Genomic DNA, 20995 nt, shown 5'->3' on the forward strand with positions numbered 1-20995 from the left:
TCAAAGACGCCGAGGGAGCTGCGGGCGGGGGGGGGGGGGGGGGGGGCTACGCCCCCACGCCCCAATGGACGCACCACTGTTGCAGGTAAGATCCACATTGGCCGTTTTAAGGGTTATTGGATGGGTAAGGATTTAGGGTGGTAAAGGTTTAAAGCGGGTTTTTAGGGTTCGGAGTACAGAGTAGTAACTGTCTTAAAGTGTTGTTTTGGGTTTAGTGATGGGTAAATGTGTATGGTAGAAAGATGGTTTCTAGGGTTCAGTGATTGTTTATAAATAGGAAACGGTACTGGGTTATAAGGGGCTTTTAGGGTTCAGGAACGGATAAGGAGACAGTAAGAGATTTTTAGGGGTCAGGGCTGGGTAAGTGTATCAGACAGTGGGGCGTTTTAGGGCCACGAATGGGTATGATTATGTGTTCCAGTCAATCACATATTGTATTAAAAGTCAAATATAAAAGATAAATGTGATGTTGGTTAAGTTTTTCTATCGAATGGAATTACAGCCATGTATGGTAGGAGGAGGGTGCATTATGAGGCACTGAGAATGGACGACATACTGCGACAAATAAATGAGAAGTATTTTTCTTAAAAATATTAAAAAGTAAGAAACTTTGCCCTTCAAAATTGTTGGTTTTCATTTACTCAGTTTTTTTCTGCACCAGTTTAAAACAACTTGCCTCTCGACTTTCCCACTTTTTCAGTGAAGTCTTTATGTGAATTACGGCCCATAATGAAAGTATTGTTTTTGTTTTGAAACCCCTGTACTATGTAACAAAGAAATCATGAGGAAATGAGCATACCTGTTTGTAATATCATCTCTGAAGGTCTTTTTCTCTCCCTCTTTTTCAACCTTGAATACATCTATCAAGCTCATTGTGTAATCGTTATGCGTAGCAGCATGGGTGCTTCGAAGGTATTTATCAATTACCTGCAAGTTGACAATCAAAACAAATATATTAACAAACAGCGTGCTAACATGGTTAAAAGAGCATATGGGTATTTACTTTCTTTACCACATTGTTCCTTACGCAAAAAAGACAGTCCACGTCCTTTACGTAACCATCAGAATTCTTAGAAAAGAATTATAAATCCGGTTACGTATTTATAAAACTAAAACAATGCAATTAATTAGGATGCCCGTCTTCCCTCCTCATATTAGAAATGATTACTGTTAGAAGATGACTAGGTCACAGAGCTTTTTCGGTCCCGTGTCGACCTTTTACAAGACTATGCTTTAAATAACTCACTACAGGTGTTTTACGTACACCTTTGCAAAGTAATTTGCTATTTCAAAGACTGGAAATGGGGTATCCCAGTGACGGTCATTTGGTAACGGCAAAATAAGGTTCACTATCGTTGTGACTTCAATATTGAGCTTTGATTGCCCAGTAGTGCTCAACAGTACATATAATCTGATCCAGATCAAGAGAATCCATGTATCACCAATGATCAGGCTGGGGAAAATAAGCTCATATAGCTACTGTATAATCATTGGTGCAATACAGAACGAAATAATTACTTAGCAGTAGTTTTGTAGCTTGAAGAATGTTCTGGATTCACATGCTGTGCATCATTCCGCCATCTAGTGGTTGGGTCCAGAATTGTCATTTTTTTTGTGGTCGCTGTTGACCACCATTTGGTTCCAAGTGCGTCCCCTGTGTGATGTCAGACAGTATCCTGTAGGTCGATGTGCGTGGTGACCATCTTCTGAATCTTTTTTATGTTTTAATTATGTTTTGAATCCATAAGACGGTATTGAAAAATACTGATGTAGTCCTTTGCTTCCCCACCTGTTTGTTTACCTTATAGGGGAGGCCGGGTTGGTCGCATGTGAATCCAAGAAATTCTTCAAGAAGCAAAACTACTCCTACTGGTAAGTAAGCATTTTGTTTTGCAGCGTGAATCCTTTTCTGGATTCACATGCTGTGCATCAGATTATGTAGCAAGCTCTCCCGTGTCTGGGAGGCTGTGGTGAAGGTAAGACCATGTAAACAGGTGTTGCAGCACCCTCTCTCCAATTTGAGCTTCCTTATTCATTTGTATGTCCACACATTAATGCTTTGTAAAGATGTGTGGTGATGCCCATGTTGCTGCTGCGCAAATGGAAACAATGGGTACATTGGCCATAAATGCCAGCGTTGCATTTTTCTTTCTAGTGGAGTGAGCTGTTGGTTGCATTGTTAGTTCCTTTTTGGCATTGGCATAAAATAATTGGATGGTTGTATGATGTTACAACGTGATCAAAATGATCGCGGTACATCACAACGCATCTTTTACAACGCAAGTCGTTATCACGACTAGCGCTGTAGGGTGCTGGACTTAGGAATAGTAAGATTTACTATTCCAACTCCAGCCTACATACAGTAGGGAAGGTGTTGGAATAGTAAATCTACTATTCCTTAGTCTAGAGCGCCCTACAGCGCAAGTCGTGGTAACGACTTGGGTTGTAAAAGATGCGTCGCAATAGCACCGCGGTTTTTTGACCGCCTTGTGATGGATGTTTACCTAATTGGATAGCTTGTACTATCCATCTTGCAATAGTTGCTTTTGTGACAGCTGAGCCTGGGTTGGTATGTGCGTAAGCAACAAACAATTGCTTTGTTTTCATGATTTGTTCTGTTTTCTGCAAATAATACAGTAAAGCCCTCCATACATCCAGGGTATGGAGGCTTCTCTCTGCTTTAGTATTTGGGTTGTTGAAGAAAACTGGTAGGAGAATGTTCTGATTTAAGTGATACTTAGATACTACTTTTGGCAAGAACTGTGGTTTAGTCTTTAATATTACTTTATCCTTGTGGATTTGGGAGTAGGGTTCCTGTATCGTTAATGTTTGCAGTTCATAGTGATGTTATAACAATGAGAAACACTGTCTTTAGAGTAATATGTTTGAGGTCCGCTGCATGCATGGGCTCAAAGGGTTTTGTCATCAGTTGAGAAAGTACTGTATTTAAGCTCCATGTGGGTACAGGAGCAGATCTTGGTGGAGCTATTCTTTTTGCTCCTTCTAAGAACCTTTTGATGACTGGTCTTGTAAAAAAGCTTTTGCATGATTTTCCTCTTGTGTATGCCACTATGGCAGCAAGGTACACTTTAAGGCTGGAAAAGTTGATGTTGCTGTCCAAGAGGTAAGTAAGATATGTAATACCTGTTTCTTGTGTATTGATGGAACTAGTGTTGTTGTTAGCGGTGCACCATGTGGTATATTGTTTCCATTTTGATGTATAACATTTTGACTGTTTTCTTGCTTCTTTTAGAATTTCTGTGGTTCTCAGGGGTAGATTGAGATGCCCAAATTCTACGTATTCAGGCGCCAGGTGGCTAGTTGTAGCGCTGCTGGTCCCGGGTGTAAAATCTGGCCCTTTTGCATTGTCAGCAGGTCTTTTTCTACTTTGATCCTGACCATTTCTCCTTTGGATTGTTCTAGGAGAGTTGGGTGCCATGTTTGCCTTGGCCACTGAGGAGCAATGAGAATCATATTTGTTCCTGGTTCCTTTGCTTTTTGTAGCACTCTTTGCATCAGGGGTATTGGTGGAAAGGTGTAAACAAATGTCTGTGACCAATTGAGTGAAAGTGCATTTCCCTTTGACAGGTGCTGTGGAAACCTCGAGGCAAAGCATTGACATTTCTTGTTCTGTATTGTTGCAAACGGGTCCAACACTGGTGTTCCCCAATGTTTAATGGATACTGAACTGTTGTCTGTTTCAACTCCCATTCGTGGGAGCAGTTGTTTTGTCTGCTCAGTTGATCTGTTGTAATGTTGTCTACCCATGGTCGATGTACTGTCTGTAGATTGATTTTTTTGGGTCTCGCCCAATGCCAGATTTCCTGTGCAAGTCTGCTCAGGGGAAAGGACCTTGTTCCACCCTGTTTGTTTGGGTAGAACATTGTAGTTGTATTGATTGTTTGTATTAATATGGTTTCCTTTCTATGCTCTGACATACAATACAAAGAGTTGGTTGTTCCTTCGGAACTTTTTCGTACAGTTAAGGTAAAACAACAGCGCTCTTTTTGGGTCCAGAGGGTGAAGTCCCTCCTCTTCCTTGGAGGGATGAGGTGGAGCGTAAAAAGTAGGCAAAGTGACAGCTTGGCCTACGTGAAATGGAGTAACCACGTTCGGAAGAAAGGAAGCTCTTGTGTGAATGTTTTTTTTGGGCACCGGAAAGTAGCAGGTTTCGCTGATGTGGTGGAGGGACGGGCAAAGATGCTGTTGTAAACCCCTTTTGTGGCGACAAAAAGGAGTAAAAGGTGGACTGAGGGTCACTAGGTGCCATAGAAAGGCCCAAGGACCAGGTCATAGCCCTGCTGTCCTTAAGGCGCTCCAGCGCCAAATCGGCTGTGTCTCTGAAGAGACGGGAGCCATCAAAGGGGGTGTCCATGAGTGAGGACTGGATATCCCCTGAAAAGCCAGTAGTTCTCAATCAAGTGTGGCGTCACAGGGCCACTGTTGACAAAATCGCTCTGCCTAGTGAGTAGTGGTGTGTAGTCCACAGCAGATGGTGAACTTAGTGGCATCCCTCCAATCAACAACAGCCTTGGAGAGCACAGCCCGGGCCTCCTCTGGGACCGTTAGTAGCACCTGTGCACCTATATCCCACAAAGCATGGCAATAGCGGCCTAAAAGAAACACAGTGTTCACAGGCCGCAGTGCTAAGCTGGTGAAAGAAAACATCTTCTCCCGAAGATTGTCCAGCCTCTTGGATTCCCTGTCCGGGGGAGCAGTAAGAAATGCCCCAGGATTTACATGGGACATTGAGGCTTAGCCCACCAAGCTCTCCGGGGTAGGGTGTTGGGTGAGGAAATTTGGGTCCCTTGGAGCAGGCGGTGGCGGCGGGCAATAGTCCTGTTCACAGGAGCCCATGTGTTGGGCTTGGACCAAGTGCCAAGCAGGACATCACTAAGTGCCTCATTGAAACGTAGAAGCAGTTCGGATGGGGACACTCCTGGATCAAGCACTTCTGTCAAGACATTAGTCTTGACTGCCACTGAGGGCAAGCCACGGTCCAGGACCTCGCTGCCCTCCGCACAACCATTACATGTGGAGAGGTGTGGCTCACTGGTTAGAGGCGGCAGACCTGTAAGCAGAGATCGGCCCGGGACCAGGGTTCAATTCCCGACGCGGCAGGGTCTTGGACCAGGGTCAACGGACTCAATAATTCTCGCCTCAGTGCCTACTCTAACCAGGGAACACACTCTGTAACTCTGGGCATTAAGCTTGCCTCATCTCTACAACGGCCCCCCACAGACGCCGGGGATGCCTGGTTTCACCCTGGAGATACCCAGAAAGGGACCATCTCACAGGGAAAACCAGCACAGGTTCCCCAGCGGTCTACAGCGCCAGGACACTCGGGTAGAGTAACAGTGAGCTTTACAAGTATCCAACAAAGGATGCTCCCTCCTCCATAGCCATGGTAGGGTGAGAAACCATGCCAGTAACTGGAGAAGTATCCAATCCACTAGCTGCACCCAGATCCTCACATCAGTCCATTTGTTCCTCATAAGTCTGGTATTACTCAGGGTCCAGCAACCCTAGGGCTCAGTCTCTGGCCTGGAAGGCATGGCTACAGTCAGTGCTGGAGCTGGACGGTACCTCTTCAGTTCTGTGTCGGTATAAGAATGGGGATGGTAGTGCCTGAAGCACTGGTGCCGGGAGCGTCCGCATCGGGGAAGGTCTAGGTGGTACGAGCGATGCTGATCCGGAACCATTTGTGGATACTTGGTGCCCCAAGGTTCATTCAGTAGAGACCCCTCCCGAACCTGCAGGGCCAAAAGTAACAGGCCGACCAAAGATGAGGGACATGGCCTTATAAAATTCTTTCAATTGGGCGGGGGTCACCCCAGTTCCTGGAAAATCACAGAGCCGCCCCAGGCGCTGGCCTATCTGTGGAGGCCGGCCTCGAGCAGCAAAGCCACTTCATCTTGTTGGCCGATGGACAAGGCGAAGTCGAAGCACGCTTCAACTTCTTTTCTTCTTGAGAGACTAAGACTTACCCGAGTGGCTTGAAGAGGCGAGTGTGACGAAGACCGCGAGCTCCACGACAGCTCCCGGGACTTTTATCTCAACCGGGACCTGGATCATCCTAGCATTGCACATCGAGCTGCCAAAAAGCTTGAGGGATCGCTCCCTCAAGGCCTTCGGGTGCATGGCATGGTAGTCTAGCAGGCCTTCGGGTCGTGGTCCCGCTCAAGGCACTAGAGGCATATAAGATGTGGGTCCGTCACCGACATCGGTCAGTGAAAGGCACCGTACGGGTTGAAGCCAGCCTTATTTAATGACATTTATGCCACACCAGGAGGTAAATCTCAAAAACTTTGACAAAACATTGAAAAACCTAGTCAAAAAGTGACTTAGGGGTAAGCTCTTCCTGGGTCTGCACTTACTGGCGCAGAAAGAAAAGTCAGCGTGCCTGGGTGGCAACTATATAGGGTCCACGAACGTCAATTCTTGCACAGACTACACCAACAATGCCACACGGAGCTGAACGACAGCACCTACAAGCGCGCAGGTGTACTACTCATGAAAAGATTCCGGATGCAGTCTGATGTTTGGGAATAAATCTAAGGTAAGTAATCTACGGCCTGAAGTCTCCATCAAATATATTTTTGCAACCAGACAGCTATGCTGCATGATAGCCTTCGACCAAAAAACCAGTACCAGTGTAAACTTTCTTAAGAGGAGAAAGTTAGCATTTTGTCCAAACATATAGCCAATATCTATTTAGAGTTTAAACCACTGCAGAAGGGAAACTTTGTCAGCTAAAAAAAAACAATAACCATCAAAGCAAGTGTGCCAACATCTGCAACACAGAAGCTTACTATGGCACAACCCAAAAAAGAAAAGGGTTTTGTAAAATTGATGTTCTCATACAAAGTAATCTTAGAAATTATGAAACCCTCAGCTTGAGCTATTCAAGATCTATGGGTCTAACTAAAGGTTCTTAAAGTACATAGGTCTGCCTAGTCTTGTTTTAATTCAAGTTCAGACAGTTTGACATGTACAGGCTCAGCTTCCAAGGGTCTACATGTGTCATCTAATTTAGTTTAAAGGCTCATAAAATTAACCCCTAAAACAGCATTAAACAGTGACACTACCTTTATGAACTTGTCACATAACTTATATAATGAAGGCAATATCACCTTTCCAGAAAGAAAAAAAAAATTAACAAACGAAAAAGTTAGTCTTGCAGGTCAAGTGGAATCTTAACTCAGCAACGAGTTATTGAGGCCTGACATCTGCAACAAGGAAAAAGTATTCTAGGGAGAATAGGGAATGGTGGCATTTCATATACCCTGAGGTATCAGTTTGATATACCAGGATATGCATGACACTCCAGGACTAAGTATGCATTCAAAACATTTCAGGCTTGCTTCAACTGCCCCTTATTGTTAATCCAAACATTTTTTATCAGGAGATGTACCTCACGATAAAACACTGGCTTCATTCAAGCACTTGTTGCAATAATGTTTACGTATCAACCTCCTTGCACTGTATACGTGACACAATAATGTCATGTTCCTCTCTTTGAAGAGACTGAGAACCTGGAAAGGTCAAGCTTGTTGAAGCACCAAAACAATTGTGCAGATGTTAGTCTTGTGCCTGAAAAAGTACAAAGGCAACAAGCAAAAAGATAAGCAACGGGACAGGGGTGCAGGCTATTCCCCGTCTACAAAGTCAAATAGCAAGTGCAAGCTTATCCGATTGCCATCATGCCCTTTCTGAATGGGACTGGCCTATAGGGACTGATTGGAGGAAGGGCTGAGTGGGACGCTATAGACATGCAATAAATTATAACAATACAGTTAATGAGGGCAAGATTTCCTCAAAGTGTTTCCTTTGACCATTCAATCAGGTCACCGAGGGCACATTTTGCAAAGAACAGTTTAGTGGGACGCACTAGGAGGATATCGCCTCAAACATGATACAGTCAACTCAGTATGTAAGCCTCCAAATCCTTCACTAATGCCAGATGAGCAGCAACCAGAGTTGCTCTGGCTTAACAGCCAATTCCGGAAACTGTGCAATTGGAGTAATGTATCTCGGACTAACTGCTGGTTATATTTCATGGAAAGATTTATTGCCCGGAGTGCAAACACACTAATGTGGAGAAGTTGCCCCCCACCCCCTTGATCACTGACTTTTGTTTAAGGCCCCCATGGACCTGAAGAGTTGGGGACCTGCTGGTCCCTGAGAAGCTTTTCTGAAAAGGCCTTCGGGCCATCGCCAGATGCAGTGCTATCACTAAAGACACTAACAGAAGTTTCCTTTCATTCCAAATGTGTGATGGCAGATACAAGGCTAGATCTCTTATATTTGAGTCACTTTAAAGCAGGGTTCTCTAAAGTCGATACTGGAAGGCCGGATCCATGCCAGATTTTTTGCCTATCCCCATTTAGATAAATGGAGTTATCTTAAAAATTTGGCATGGATCCAGCCCTCCAGGACCGACTTTGGAAAACCCTGCTCAGTAGTTCCCTGCAATTCAGTCACCAAGCAATCTCTGCACACAAAAAAAGTGGCAGCCCTGTACTGGACGTGGTAGATGGTACCCTTTAGGACACAGGACTACATAATAATATACTTGCCACAAGCCCCCTCCTCCCCTTGGTCACCGACCTTATGTTCAAGGCACCTGTAGACCAGAAGAGTTGCGGACCTGCTAGTCTAAGAGAAGATTTTCTGTAAAGATGTTGAGGACAACACTAGAAGCAGTGCCCTCACTATAGACACTAACAGCAGGTTCCTTTCCTTCCAAATGTCTGATGGCAGATACAAGGCTAGATCTCTTATATGTGTCACTTTAGTGCAACCATTGCAATTCAGCCACCAAGCAATCTCTTGTCACCCAGGAAAAAAAAGTGGCAGACATTGTAGATGGTTTCCTTTATGACACAAGAATACATAAGAATATACTTGCCATAAGCCCAGAACAACTCAAATCAAATCAGTCTTGAGCATCATTAGAAGCAAAAGATATCTTTGTTCATGGAAATCCAGGAGTACAGTGTGCAGAATTCACTGCAAGCTATGAATGTACTTTGATGGAAGGTAGTGACTGATCAACAAATAGACCAAATATGGATAAAAATGTACCACGGCTCGGCTGCAAGGAAATGCATTTCTGCCAATGCGAAGGACCGTGTATGAAATATACTGGTGCAGTGCAAAGAAAAGAAACAGACAGTGCTCTTCACAGACTTGGAATGTGGAGAAGGCATCCGCACACATCTGAATGAGCAGATTAAAATATGACATTTGTCCAATGGGAAGCATTGGGTGAAGCTGGTGAAGTGCAATACCTGTCTTCTTTTCACCAATATGATATTAACAATAGAATCCATAGCATTTGAATTCCCTGTGAAACATCCTCTGCCACAGAGCCCACCATTCGCTGGTCACCACAGTGACTACTGCACACCAGTGTCAGCACAGCCCCAATATGTGAAATTAACAAACTGGTAGACTACATAATGCAAGATTCCACTTGGACCAGTTTTTGGACCTTGTTAGATAATCCTCTACTTAATAAAGCACAGTTGATCACTGAAACCTCTTGGAAGCACTGTCCACACCAAAAGGACAATTACAAACACCGATTTGTGAGATCAGATGTTAAAGAAACATGACCTTTGAGAGATGCACTTGTTGTGCCCCCTGTTTCAGGGCTTCTCTCCTCGAGTAAGTGAAGTTAACAAGGTCTTTCAAGAACTCCATGACTTGTCCCCATTGGAGATGCAGGTCTGTATCCAGTGGATGGCAGGTGCCACGGAGGGAAAAGGGGACTAATCAAAATTACTAATGCACCCCTCATGAAGAGAGACACTTCCACTGCCTTTAGGGGGTGATGATAGGAAGGCAAGCATTGTTGAGCTCTAACAAGGAAATACCACTCTTGCAGATTTGGAATGAACTCTTGGAAAATTGCCAATCTAAATGTCTTCCTTGATTTATTAGTTAAGAAATCAAGAACACAAGATCAATCTCAATCTGTTGTTTTACATTGGGACATTAGCTTGAGAAATTTCACAACCTTGTTCTTTCTTAGGAAGCATCAATTAATCTCTGAGGTTCAATATTAGATTGGTGGCACGGATGAGGATTTTGAACATAACTTCAGCTTATTTTGTAGCTTAAATGGGTATAATTTTAGCAAACTGGAAAGGTGCAACTTACTGGTGGTAGGCTCATTTTTGTTGGGCTCCTCTAGTTTCACCACCTTCGGACAGACTTTACTTCTTGTTTCCTTTGTGGATAGGATTGTGAATAACAGTAGGCGGCTGTGGATAATGTATAACCTCAATAGATCCATCTCATGTATCCGCTGAAGAAAGCGGGCTAACTCTGAGTTTTGGCACTAACAGCCTGCACCCTACCATGATCTAACTTGATGACCTGTAACGCTTTAGCCACATCATTCTTAGTCGAAAAAAGACTCAAGTTTCTGAAGCCTTCCCCAACAAACAGCCTCTCCAACACTCAGGTCTTGGCATTTCAAATAAACTAATCCCCTCATGACTTCCACAACGAAGTTGTGATTAATACCCAAGTCCATCAGAGCTCGTGAAGGTTTCACTGTATACTTTGAGGCCAATATGCCTTCTGCGGACTTCTAGGTAGGCCAGGATGAAATGTGTCAATTGTGCTGCCATCTCCCACTATTCTGTATCTTACCTGCGGACAGTACTGCAGAAGTTGCTGCTCTCATGGCTACAGAAGCTTTGCAAGCAATCTTTCTGCCCATATCTTTGAGCTTACAACATTCCTCCTCTTGCAAGAGTGAAGACTCCCACATTGGATTTAAGCTTCAGCTGCAATTACCAAAATTCAGTTTACTCATGCTACGCATGCAGCATATGACTGCATGAAGCCTTATATTTTTTATATTCAGGCCAAGTGAAGGCGTCAGTGTAGAGAATGGAGTATTGAAGATGGTCATCCTTTCAGCCAGATGCGATCTCCAATTGGCACTGGCAAGTCAGACTTTTATGGCTCTTTTCAAAAGTCAATGGAAAGCCCTCTTTGCCATCAACAGACCATTGACTGAAAGGTTATGCTATGCTATGCATTACTGCCAGTATTTGTATAGCTTAGTTTGAGCTACAAACTCAGCCCAAGGAACACTGTCCTCTTGGGACTACTGACAATTCCATCGGCTAATCAAATGTGTGAAATTTTTATAGCACTCTTGTCTACAGGAATGTAGTAGAATACTCAATATGAGGAATTGTTGAACAAGTTACTTACCTTCGGTAACAATATATCTGTAAGAGACATAGATTAGTTATAGATTCCTTACCTTTAGAATTACCCCCAGGCGTCAGACTGGATCCGGAGAATTTTTCGTCAGCAGTACCCCTGCACGTCGAAAGGTGGCATCGGTCGGATCCGTGTTTGTCGTTGGCTTCGTGGTCGCCGGGATGACATCGCCGTAGCTACTTAGACGCTGCCCACGCGAGCTGATGTCAGTTCTTTGTTTTTCTGTGCCAGCCAGGGCAGATCCGGAGAGAGCGGTACCTTCAGTCACTTTTTAACTGACTTTCTGCCGACTATTGTCGACACCGTTTTAAATCTTTGACTTCTGATGCACGTCAGGGATGCCCGGTTTCAAGGCTTGCGGTTCCTGCCGAAAACCGATGCTGGTGACGGATCCGCACCCCGTGTGCCTGTGGTGCCTGGAACTTGACAACAAGTTGTGTTCAGACTCCCGGACCATGAATCCGAAGTCGTTGCGGGAGCGGTCCCAAAAGCTTCGCCCGGCAGTCGGCTCTGCATCGTTCAAGGTCCCGGTCGCGCGGGAGGTCGAGGGACCGGCTGAGGAGCCACCACTACCACTCGTCTTCACACTCCTCAGGTGAGTCGCAGCACAAGAAGAGGTCAAAGAAGCATCATCACTCTTCGAGTTCTCCCCGGCCGACGCGACGAGGGATGTGGGTGGTGCAGAGCCCAAAGGTTTCCGCCCTTTCCGGGACCCGGAGCGACCCCTGCCCAGCTTCCATGTTTTTACGAAGCGATGCATGCCATATTTGGGTAGCCCAACTCCGCTTTCGGGCACCTCGGAATCTACTACTGTGCCTAAAAATGGTGATGGTATTCCTGCATGATCTAACCCAGATGCACATTCCAAATTGGTAGCACAGTCTCACTCTGAAATTGATAACAGTCTGAGGTACTAGTATACTACAAAAGACAGAGGAGTAGTGGCTCTCCCATTATGTTGGCTCTCATAAGATACTTCTTACCAAGAAAACCAATTAAAATGTCAGACCAAGCTATACAGCATAGGCAACCCTGTTCATCAGCATGGAATGAAACTGCAGACAGCAATGACATCCAATAACAGAAGGTGGCCCAGAAGGTGCCACACTCTTAAATGATGCAGGAGTGGTGCTGCATTGCCATTCTACGGCACATAATATTACATTCAATGGTCAAACTGTAAGAAGATAATTATTCATATGTTTGCCTTGCACTCTTTGGTATTACATTTGTCTGTACGTTGTTGAATCAAAGGGTGTGGACTCTCACCTTGAACTCCTCAGAGTTGTGGTCGAGGGGCTGCAAGGCGCAGTGCAGTTTGTGATACTGCTGGTCAAGGGGATGCTCCAGGCTGTTTGCCTCTTTCTTAACAAGCTTAATTGCAATCTCAATATCACCCAGTGCCTGAAAAACAGAAAACGTGAAAAAACATCAAAGGATATTTCAAACACCCTGCTGTGCCATTAAAGAAAACTATATCCATGCTAGGGATTGTAATATTTGTAACGAGCTTGAAATGGCATTACCAGTGCATACCGAGATAGAAAAGAGCAGTTACTAAAATAGCTCGGAGCTTCCACACTGCTTCATGGTATTCAAAATGAGCATACACAAGGATTGCTGAAATACATGAAAAGTATGCTTCACTCATCACCTAGAGGCTTAGGCAAACACTGTTACACCCACAGGCTTCTGCTCTTTTCTAAAACTCCGACACCTTTATGTAAAAACGAACTGGTAACAATTCTTCAGGCTACACTGGGAACCAAGATAAAGCTACTGTAAGAGCATGTACTAGGGAACCCTACTGAGGACAATTACTACACAACTGCAACTAAATGATTAAACAGGTGGGGGCTGTGGTAGAAGCAGACAAAATGACTCACTTCAGCTCTATTCCAAGTCTTACTTTCACTTTGCTCATCTGGTTTCTCATTGCATTTCACAGATGTTGGACCCGGCCTCGTGGCGTGGTCTACCCCTCCCGCATGACGGGCCCGGGACGACATCGGCCCTCCATCGACCCGCTGTCGCCCCCCCCCTGACACGAACCTTCACGAACACTCGACGAGAGCAGCCCCCCTGGCAACCCACGGCTCGCCCCCCCCTCTGCCAGCCCGGCAGCCATGCCAGGCCACCATTCCCGGCCCGACTCCATTTTGGGCCCATCACGTCCCGAGCACGTGGCCTCAGCCCGGCCCCGGCCCCAGCGAAACCCCGACATCGAGGCACCAAGATCCCTCCAGGTGGTAGAGTGGCCACTTGGCGGATCCCGGAGGAGGGAAGTTTCGATGGCCCTCCAGCCGTCCCCGGACGCCTGGTATCGATCGCCCTCCAGCCTCCCTGGGCGCTGGCTCCACCCCCCTGCTGGGTGTCTGGATACCTTCATCCCGGCCCCTCTGACCCCCAGGCGCGAGGGTCCGGACATCAAAGGACTCCAGTCCTATATATGGGCCAGCCCTGGATTGGGACTCCAGTTGTATCTTGGAGTCGAAGCCCTGCTGACCTCGTCGTGGCTGATCCCGATCAGAACTCTTGCACCTGGAATCTTCGAGGCCCTGCTGACGCGGTCGCGGTCTGACCAAGCTGAACTATCTTCGAGGCACTGCTGACATTGTCGCGGCCTGACCAAGCTGAACTATCTTCGAGGCCCTGCTGACGCTGTCGCGGCCTGACCACGCTGAACCATCTTCGAGGCCCTGCTGTCGCGGCCTGACCACGCTGAACCACCTTCGAGGCCCTGCTGACGCTGTCGCGGCCTGACCACGCTGAACCACCTTCGAGGCCCTGCTGACGCTGTCGCGGCCCCACCACTTGAACTACCCTCATACCAGTTGGTACCCAGACTGTCCCGCTACCCCTTTTTTTCCTGATACCAAGACTTTAAGGGTCCCTCGATCCCTTTGTATATACTGCTACGAGAACTTGCCTTGATTCCTTACATAAAGATTCTTGAGAATATACGTCCGTGTGGTGTCCTTCTGTGGTAGTGTGATTGCCCGGCTGTTACGATTGTAGGAGAGGAGCCTCGCCAAGGAGGCCCCTCGACGGCCCTCGGCCTATTCCATAAAGAGAGGTGGGTCCGTGGGGTGAACAGACAGACATCTTCTGTCTCCCCTGGGATCGCCTTTCTAACGTTACAGACTTTAGCACAAAGTGACTATGAGGTGAAGGTCCACAGTAAATGGAAACATGCAGCAGTGCTTTTGAACTGACAGCTCTAGCGTGGCCTATGGGATTTCTCACCTCGAGCAGCAGGATTTTCTCTTTCAACTCCTCCTCTGTTCTGATCATGGGTGGTGTCTTTAAGCTGTAACATAAGGCAATGTTTGTTATAGGTCATCTTCTGGAGGCTAAGTTAATTAATTAAAAAATTCAGATTCATTAAATCATTTCTATGAGGATAAACAAAATCAAAGCAAGTTAAAAAAAACCAACACAATTGCATTTAATTTAAACAAGGCACGGAGCAGAGCGTTACTAGTTTTCAATAAGCCAGGGTTTGAGGGAAACGGTGAAAGGTCTCACTGTCACCCGGGCCAACAATCAGATTACACCTCACACTTTTCCACACAAGTTCTCATATTAGATTAAATTTTGCTCTTCTGCAGTCTGTCATATCTCTACTGCTCACCTCTGCACCAAGTTGTTCATGCTGAATCAGCTACCATAGTAGAAGAAACACTTACGTGTAAGAAACGCATTACGTAGAAGAAAAAGTTACTTTGCAATTGGTTAGGACGTCACATGCTTGTATAAAAAAAATACCTTGTATTATGCGTTTTTTATTTTTTATACCAATTTTAATGATTGTATATTGCTGAAGAAAAACGCACGGAATACAAAATGAAAATAACCAAAAAAGACAATCTACCTATTTGTAACTCAATATGTAGCTAGTCTGTTGAGAACTGTACATGCATTAAGGCCCTCCAGAATGTGAATAGTGAAATGTGTAGCAGAGTGCGCCTTGCAGCAACTTCGAGAATCCTGCTCTTTCACAGAGGAACAGACATCTAGAGTGTGACCTGTTAAAGAAATTGAGGACCTAGTGCCCATGATTATGTCATTACCACACTCCTAATATGTTTGAAAAGTGTACACTTCCCATCTCTGCAAAGCACCCCACTCTGCGTGATGCATGTACGAGTGTGCCTTATATTTCAAAAGAAATAAGAGTCAGTGTGCTTCAAAGTTGTACATGTAGATCGCATCAGATAGCAGAACAACATAGGTCTGTTCCATTCTGTTGTGGTATAGATCATTACTTACCCAAAATCATGGGGGATTCGCGTATAAAACTCGTTGCATGCTTCCACCAGGGTCCGTCCTGACTGGTTCTTCTTAATACAGTCTTCTATTTTCTTCAGAGACGAGTATCCAGCTTTGATTTGCTCTAAAGTTAACTTTCCTACACAAGAAAAGATTATCCAAAAATAAAAAAGCAGTTAAACAAAACACAAAATGGGAGCATATTCGAAAAGTAACTAAATAACTGAAAATCTGTTGTCTTGTTTATTTACAAACGAGTGCATCAATTATTGATTAATCTCTTTATGGGTAGAACAAAAATAAATCCAGTTTTCACTTATCTCCAATGACTACTCATCTGACACAGTTTTAAGTTTTAAAACTTGCCAACAGTATCCTACATAGTCTTACACAGTTACAAATGGATAATGAGCGCTAAGTTTGACGATGTAGGAGTACAGATGAACTGTGGCATTTTTCCATAGCCCTTTCCAACTGCTTCTCTACAGACATTCACTGAGTAAGTTTTGACAGGCTTACTCTTCTCTCGATTTACTGCCACCTCTCTCAAGACAGAGACATGTCAGTTTCCCCACTGTGTTTGTCCAGGTTCGGGCAAACTAGCCCATGGTAATTTTGGCCACCCCGTCCTCATCTTGGGCGTGCCCTACTCTACCCGTCAAGTGTCAATTTAACCTTGCGACTCCGCACATGCTGACCCTGCCACTCCATGTATGTCTTGCATGCTACTGCCACTCCTAGCTGGCATGGCAAGTTACATTTGTGAGTTGCAGCACTCATACATATTCTGTCAAGGTGCATAGTGAGTAAGGTGACTTCCTATCTTCAGACCATTACAAACACAGGGTTTTCTGCCTCATGCTTTGGTGGCACAATCTTATGAATTCTGGATGTTTTCAGGCTCGGAAAGTAGGTGCCCATGATGATAAAGGGTGAGTTGGCCTGTCGATCACGTCAGTGCAGGGGTAGGAATTTTTTCCAGCTGCTGTGGAAGCGGTTCTGTATTTGTTAACAAGTATTTTGAGGTCTGGTATTAGTCAAAACTAAAATAAATATATATTTATATTGTTACAAAAAGGGGCTTACAGCCATTCCTCTTCAATCATTAGTCTATTGGGTAATCCACATATTTCTTCCGCCCACTACAGCATGAGCCAACGGATCAGCCCACTTCTGCTACTGGTGTACTTAATTCGGAGTAAGTCTGAATGAGGGCATTTTGCCCTGGCACATTTCCACACCCAGCATAAGACCACTTTCCAGCCAGTCTTTTACTTTAAGTCATTGAAACGTGCATGCAATAGACAAACAGGTTCACATCAATTTGTGAATACTTCACCATCCTTTTCAGCTCTGCAGTAGTCAAATGTATTGCTCCTTTTGTGCCCTATATCATCTTGATAACATAAGACCTGGCCTGAGACGCACTTTAGTGCCATGAGCCACCCGATTCATACCCAAGTCGTGAGCGCAGGAAATGAAACCTGTTCCTCAGGCTTGCGTTCTAACTTCTGTATCGATGTGTAATCTCGGTTTGATGTTACTGCTGTTGGAAAATTGAGCAAAAACGCATTCTTACATCCTACTACTAGGGGGCTGTCTTTGAAGATCAATGCGTGTCACACCCTTTTACTCAAGATGGCCCAGTAAATGAGGTACTTTGCATAAATGAGCAGAGACTTCTATTTTTAGTTTTTTAAAGAGGTATAATAATTAATTTTGTAAAAAAATCAGTTACACTGTTTTCAAGATAATTCGATTTATAGCATGTGCCCAAATGTCAAACTCATACAAATAGTTGGATAAGATAACATATTTGATTAAAGATTGAGAGTGCAAGGCGGCTGGTATTTTATTTTCTAACAAAAGATTTACCTGGCAGATTGGTGGACAGTTCCATTCACAGTGGTACCTCTATATGCCTATTACGGCAGGTCAAGCCTTTTTCTAGGCCCATGGCCTTCAATCTAGACCTGTGGCTGTACAGCGGCAGAGTGTGCCAGGGTCTTTGTGACTATCTGTGGCGCATTTGTCTCTTCAAATGCTTCCAAAAATTACATCTTTTGTCATTGTTTGATGGTAACTGCCAGCATTTACTGGTTTTTGTTAAACAATGTTTTACATCTGATTGTCTATTGTTTATTTTTGTCTTATGTAGGGTGTGTTGTGCAATCGGTCTCTGGCTCCAACAACGTTTTTTTGGTGGCAGTGGCAAGATGCTTTGAGGTAGTGTGCAAGGATTTGGCAGAAAGCCTGGCACTTGATCTTCAATCAATGCTCAATTAATGCTCTCACACAAAGAAATGAATGCACAATTAAAGTGTGTGAATAGAAAGAACACCATACCTTCTATACAGAAAAACATGCCCAATATTCTTCTACGGTGTTGTATGTGGGACGAAAGTGGCAATCATATTTTTGCTGATCCAAATTTTTAGGTCTGGCATTAGCCATTACCTTTTGTTTTCCTACAAATTATATATATAACATAACCAGATGCCATTCTGCCCATGCACATGTGCACATCCACATAATAGGTCACACAACTAGATTACATAGTCAAAAGCAGTCGAAGAAGAGTACTGCTGAGGTGGAGAAGATTCAGTTCAGTGCCACTAGCTTGCAAGAGGAGGTATTGGATGACAGCCACACACACCTCAATATCCTTTTAAAAAGTATCCTTTCTGGTGAGGACCAGAGAACATACTGTTTGATGATGCCATGCTGAGCACGATTCAAACAGTAGAGAAGAACATCAGCCCTATAATTAACTACTTTTGCTAGGCAAAGTGCACTTGGACAGGCCTATAAATACGTGTTTGGATGAATAAAAACTCATTCATAAATTAATGATGTTATAAAGTATAATTAGGATCTGGTTCCCCATATACAGCGAGTGCTCTTTTGTGAACTGAGTCTAAAACAGAAACATTGCAAGGAGCAGTAATTCAAAGACCACAAAAGATAGATGAATCAAACACGTCCAATCAATGAATGAATCAATCACCCACAGTGCAGGGAGTAGCAAAAGCCAATACGAGCCAGAACAAACAATGGCAATTTACAAACAACAAGAAGGTGTAAATATAAAACAAACCAAAGCTCCAATCATGTCCTTACATTATAGAGACATAACCTAATGGGATAGGTGTGTGTGTGTGTGAGAGAGAGAGATGGTGAAACGTTGGGTAAGAAGGGAGAGTATTATTATTGTCTTTCTTAACAGCATCCTTCCTGCTTAGGACCAGAACTATTGTTGGATAAAGCTGTGTTGAGTATGCTTGCTTAAAGAACTGTAGGTTCTTGCCGGCAAAGCATAATTCAGTTCACTGAACACAGGTTTTTAACTTAGTCATACTTCCAGCCACCCACTAATGTTAGAACATCCTTCTCTTCTTGCAGGAGCTCTCCATATGTTGAAATAAATGAGTATTTTGGTAGTTTTTTTGGCTTCTTATGTATATGGATAAAAGGTTTGTTGCAGTAGAAAAGGCGATATCCAATCCGATTAGGCGGTGACCCAACAAGAGAGGGCATTCAAATCGAACAGTTTTCAAAGAGTCTGGGACTGATTTAGAAATTGGTAGAGGGAATACTCAGTCACAAACGTGACGGATATTCCGGCATCCGTATTACGATGCCCTTAGGATAGAATGTGCATGATACCTAGGGCCTGTGGTACTAAAGAGGGTCACTGGGGCCTGCAGCACAACTTGTGCCACTCCAAACGATCCCTCACCAAACCTGTGCAAGACAGCTGCTTGTTTCGGTGCAGACCCAAAAGTGAAAACAGAACAGGATACACATCCCTCTGAGCCATGTCCCCTAACACTGCATGAAATATTAGTGAGTCACCCCTACAGGATGGCTTACAGCCCTAAGGCAGGTGCTTTATGTTACATGGGAGGACATAGCTGCATGAGCAGATATGCCCCTGTGCTGGTCACTCCCACTGCTGCCAGTACAATAGATCAGGGAAGCCATTTTAAAACATTTGCTTGACTCTGGTGAAAACGAGTTTCCCAGCTGCATGATGGCTTCACTGAAAAGAGGGATGTTTGGTATCAAACATCTCATATTCATACCCACACTGATGCCAGTGTCGGATTTAGGAATACATGCACACAGAGGGCATCTTAGAGTTGCCCCCTGGAACCCTACCAGCCACTGGTGACAACTGATTGGCTATTATCAGCCTGCCACCAGAGAGGAGGGTCTGACCCCCAAAGGGTGAGGGATTTGCTCTTGAGAGACTAGAAAACAGGCCTGCTTGGACAGGGAGTGTTTTCACCTCCTCCCACAGAATGACCTGCAGATTAACATTCCAAGGCAGGGGAGCTTCAAAGCGCCTACAGCCTTTGGTATGTGAATCTGGTTTCTCTCACAGGAGAAGAAGCTGACCCTCTTTGTCAAAATCCATTTGGCACTTGAACAGGCGGGAAAATTATCTAGTCAAATAGGCGTGCCCACCCCAAGCTTGTACCACTCATAAGGCGGTCTAACCTGAAGTGGACACGACTTTTCGGAGTTGGGTATCTTGGTGATGGCAAACCTAGGAACTCTGGGACAGGGTTATGCCCACTTCCCACAGGAAGAGGTCCTATAGGGGGCGTTGGGACCCCAGGGGTCAGTAGCCCATTAGCTACTACCCTATACTCCCTTAAATTCAGTCTTGAGGGAGCCCCTGTCAGCAGAGAATCAGATCCTGACGACCTACAATGAAGGTGCCACTGTGAGCAGCAGCAAAAGCAAAGACTGAGGAAGAGCAACTAACGTGGCACCAGCCCTGCCGGCCTGTCTGCTGTTTTCCCATTGAACGGCGCTAAAGTCATCTCGTCCTGCAAGCTGTTACACCTCCAAAGCCTGGGATGGCTGCCTGCCTTTAATAAAGACTCAAGGACTTCCGTAGAGCTGCTTCCCTGCATCTGCAGACACCCAAAGAACAACAGCAAGGACTCCGCTACCGCCAAAACCCGACATCGCAAAGCACCACTGCACCCGAGTAACCCAGCACGCGTCTAAGCGGGCCAGTGGCATGAGCCTGGTCCCTAAGCCCTCAAGAAACTTTCCACTTTGGTTTTGTCCCTCAAACTCAGACGTTGCCTGCAGCCCCCCTCAACTGCAAGTGTTACCGGACAAAGAAACCCAACACCCCAAAGATCCTCTGCACCCGGATGCCCCGGCCTGAGGAGAAGAGGACCAAAGGTGTCCCCACATCCCCGAACATCACAAGACCTAAACATAATCGTTGGTTCAGCCGGACTGACCTCGCAGTCCCCACCTGCAGCTTCTTTGTATCTGGACCGATCCCCCATTGGATAACACTGGGCACCCAACACAGTTTGCACCACTGCACCCGGCCGCCCTAGTGCGGTTGGAGGTGACCTGCTGGTTTGGCCTTGGACCTTGCCCCATGCTCGCCTTAAGTCCAGAAGAATGGTCCCATACATGTTTTTCCTCCAGAAGTTAACAT

General features: G+C 45.1%; 1 protein-coding gene across 1 annotated transcript in view; it reads right to left on the minus strand.

Moving 5' to 3' along the window:
• Positions 1 to 20995, minus strand: part of PARP2 (poly(ADP-ribose) polymerase 2) — a 231218-nt gene that overhangs the window by 52772 nt on the left and 157451 nt on the right. Inside the window, exons 12-15 of the mRNA XM_078652645.1 lie at positions 15523 to 15661; positions 14497 to 14560; positions 12520 to 12654; positions 800 to 927 (exon numbers count right to left, since the gene is read on the minus strand). Coding sequence (XP_078508771.1) covers positions 800 to 927; positions 12520 to 12654; positions 14497 to 14560; positions 15523 to 15661 — 466 coding nt within the window. The remainder of the gene's footprint in view (positions 1 to 799; positions 928 to 12519; positions 12655 to 14496; positions 14561 to 15522; positions 15662 to 20995) is intronic.

The sequence above is a fragment of the Lissotriton helveticus genome, chromosome 7 (genome assembly GCF_964261635.1).
Source record: "Lissotriton helveticus chromosome 7, aLisHel1.1, whole genome shotgun sequence".
Taxonomy (NCBI): Eukaryota; Metazoa; Chordata; class Amphibia; order Caudata; family Salamandridae; genus Lissotriton; species Lissotriton helveticus.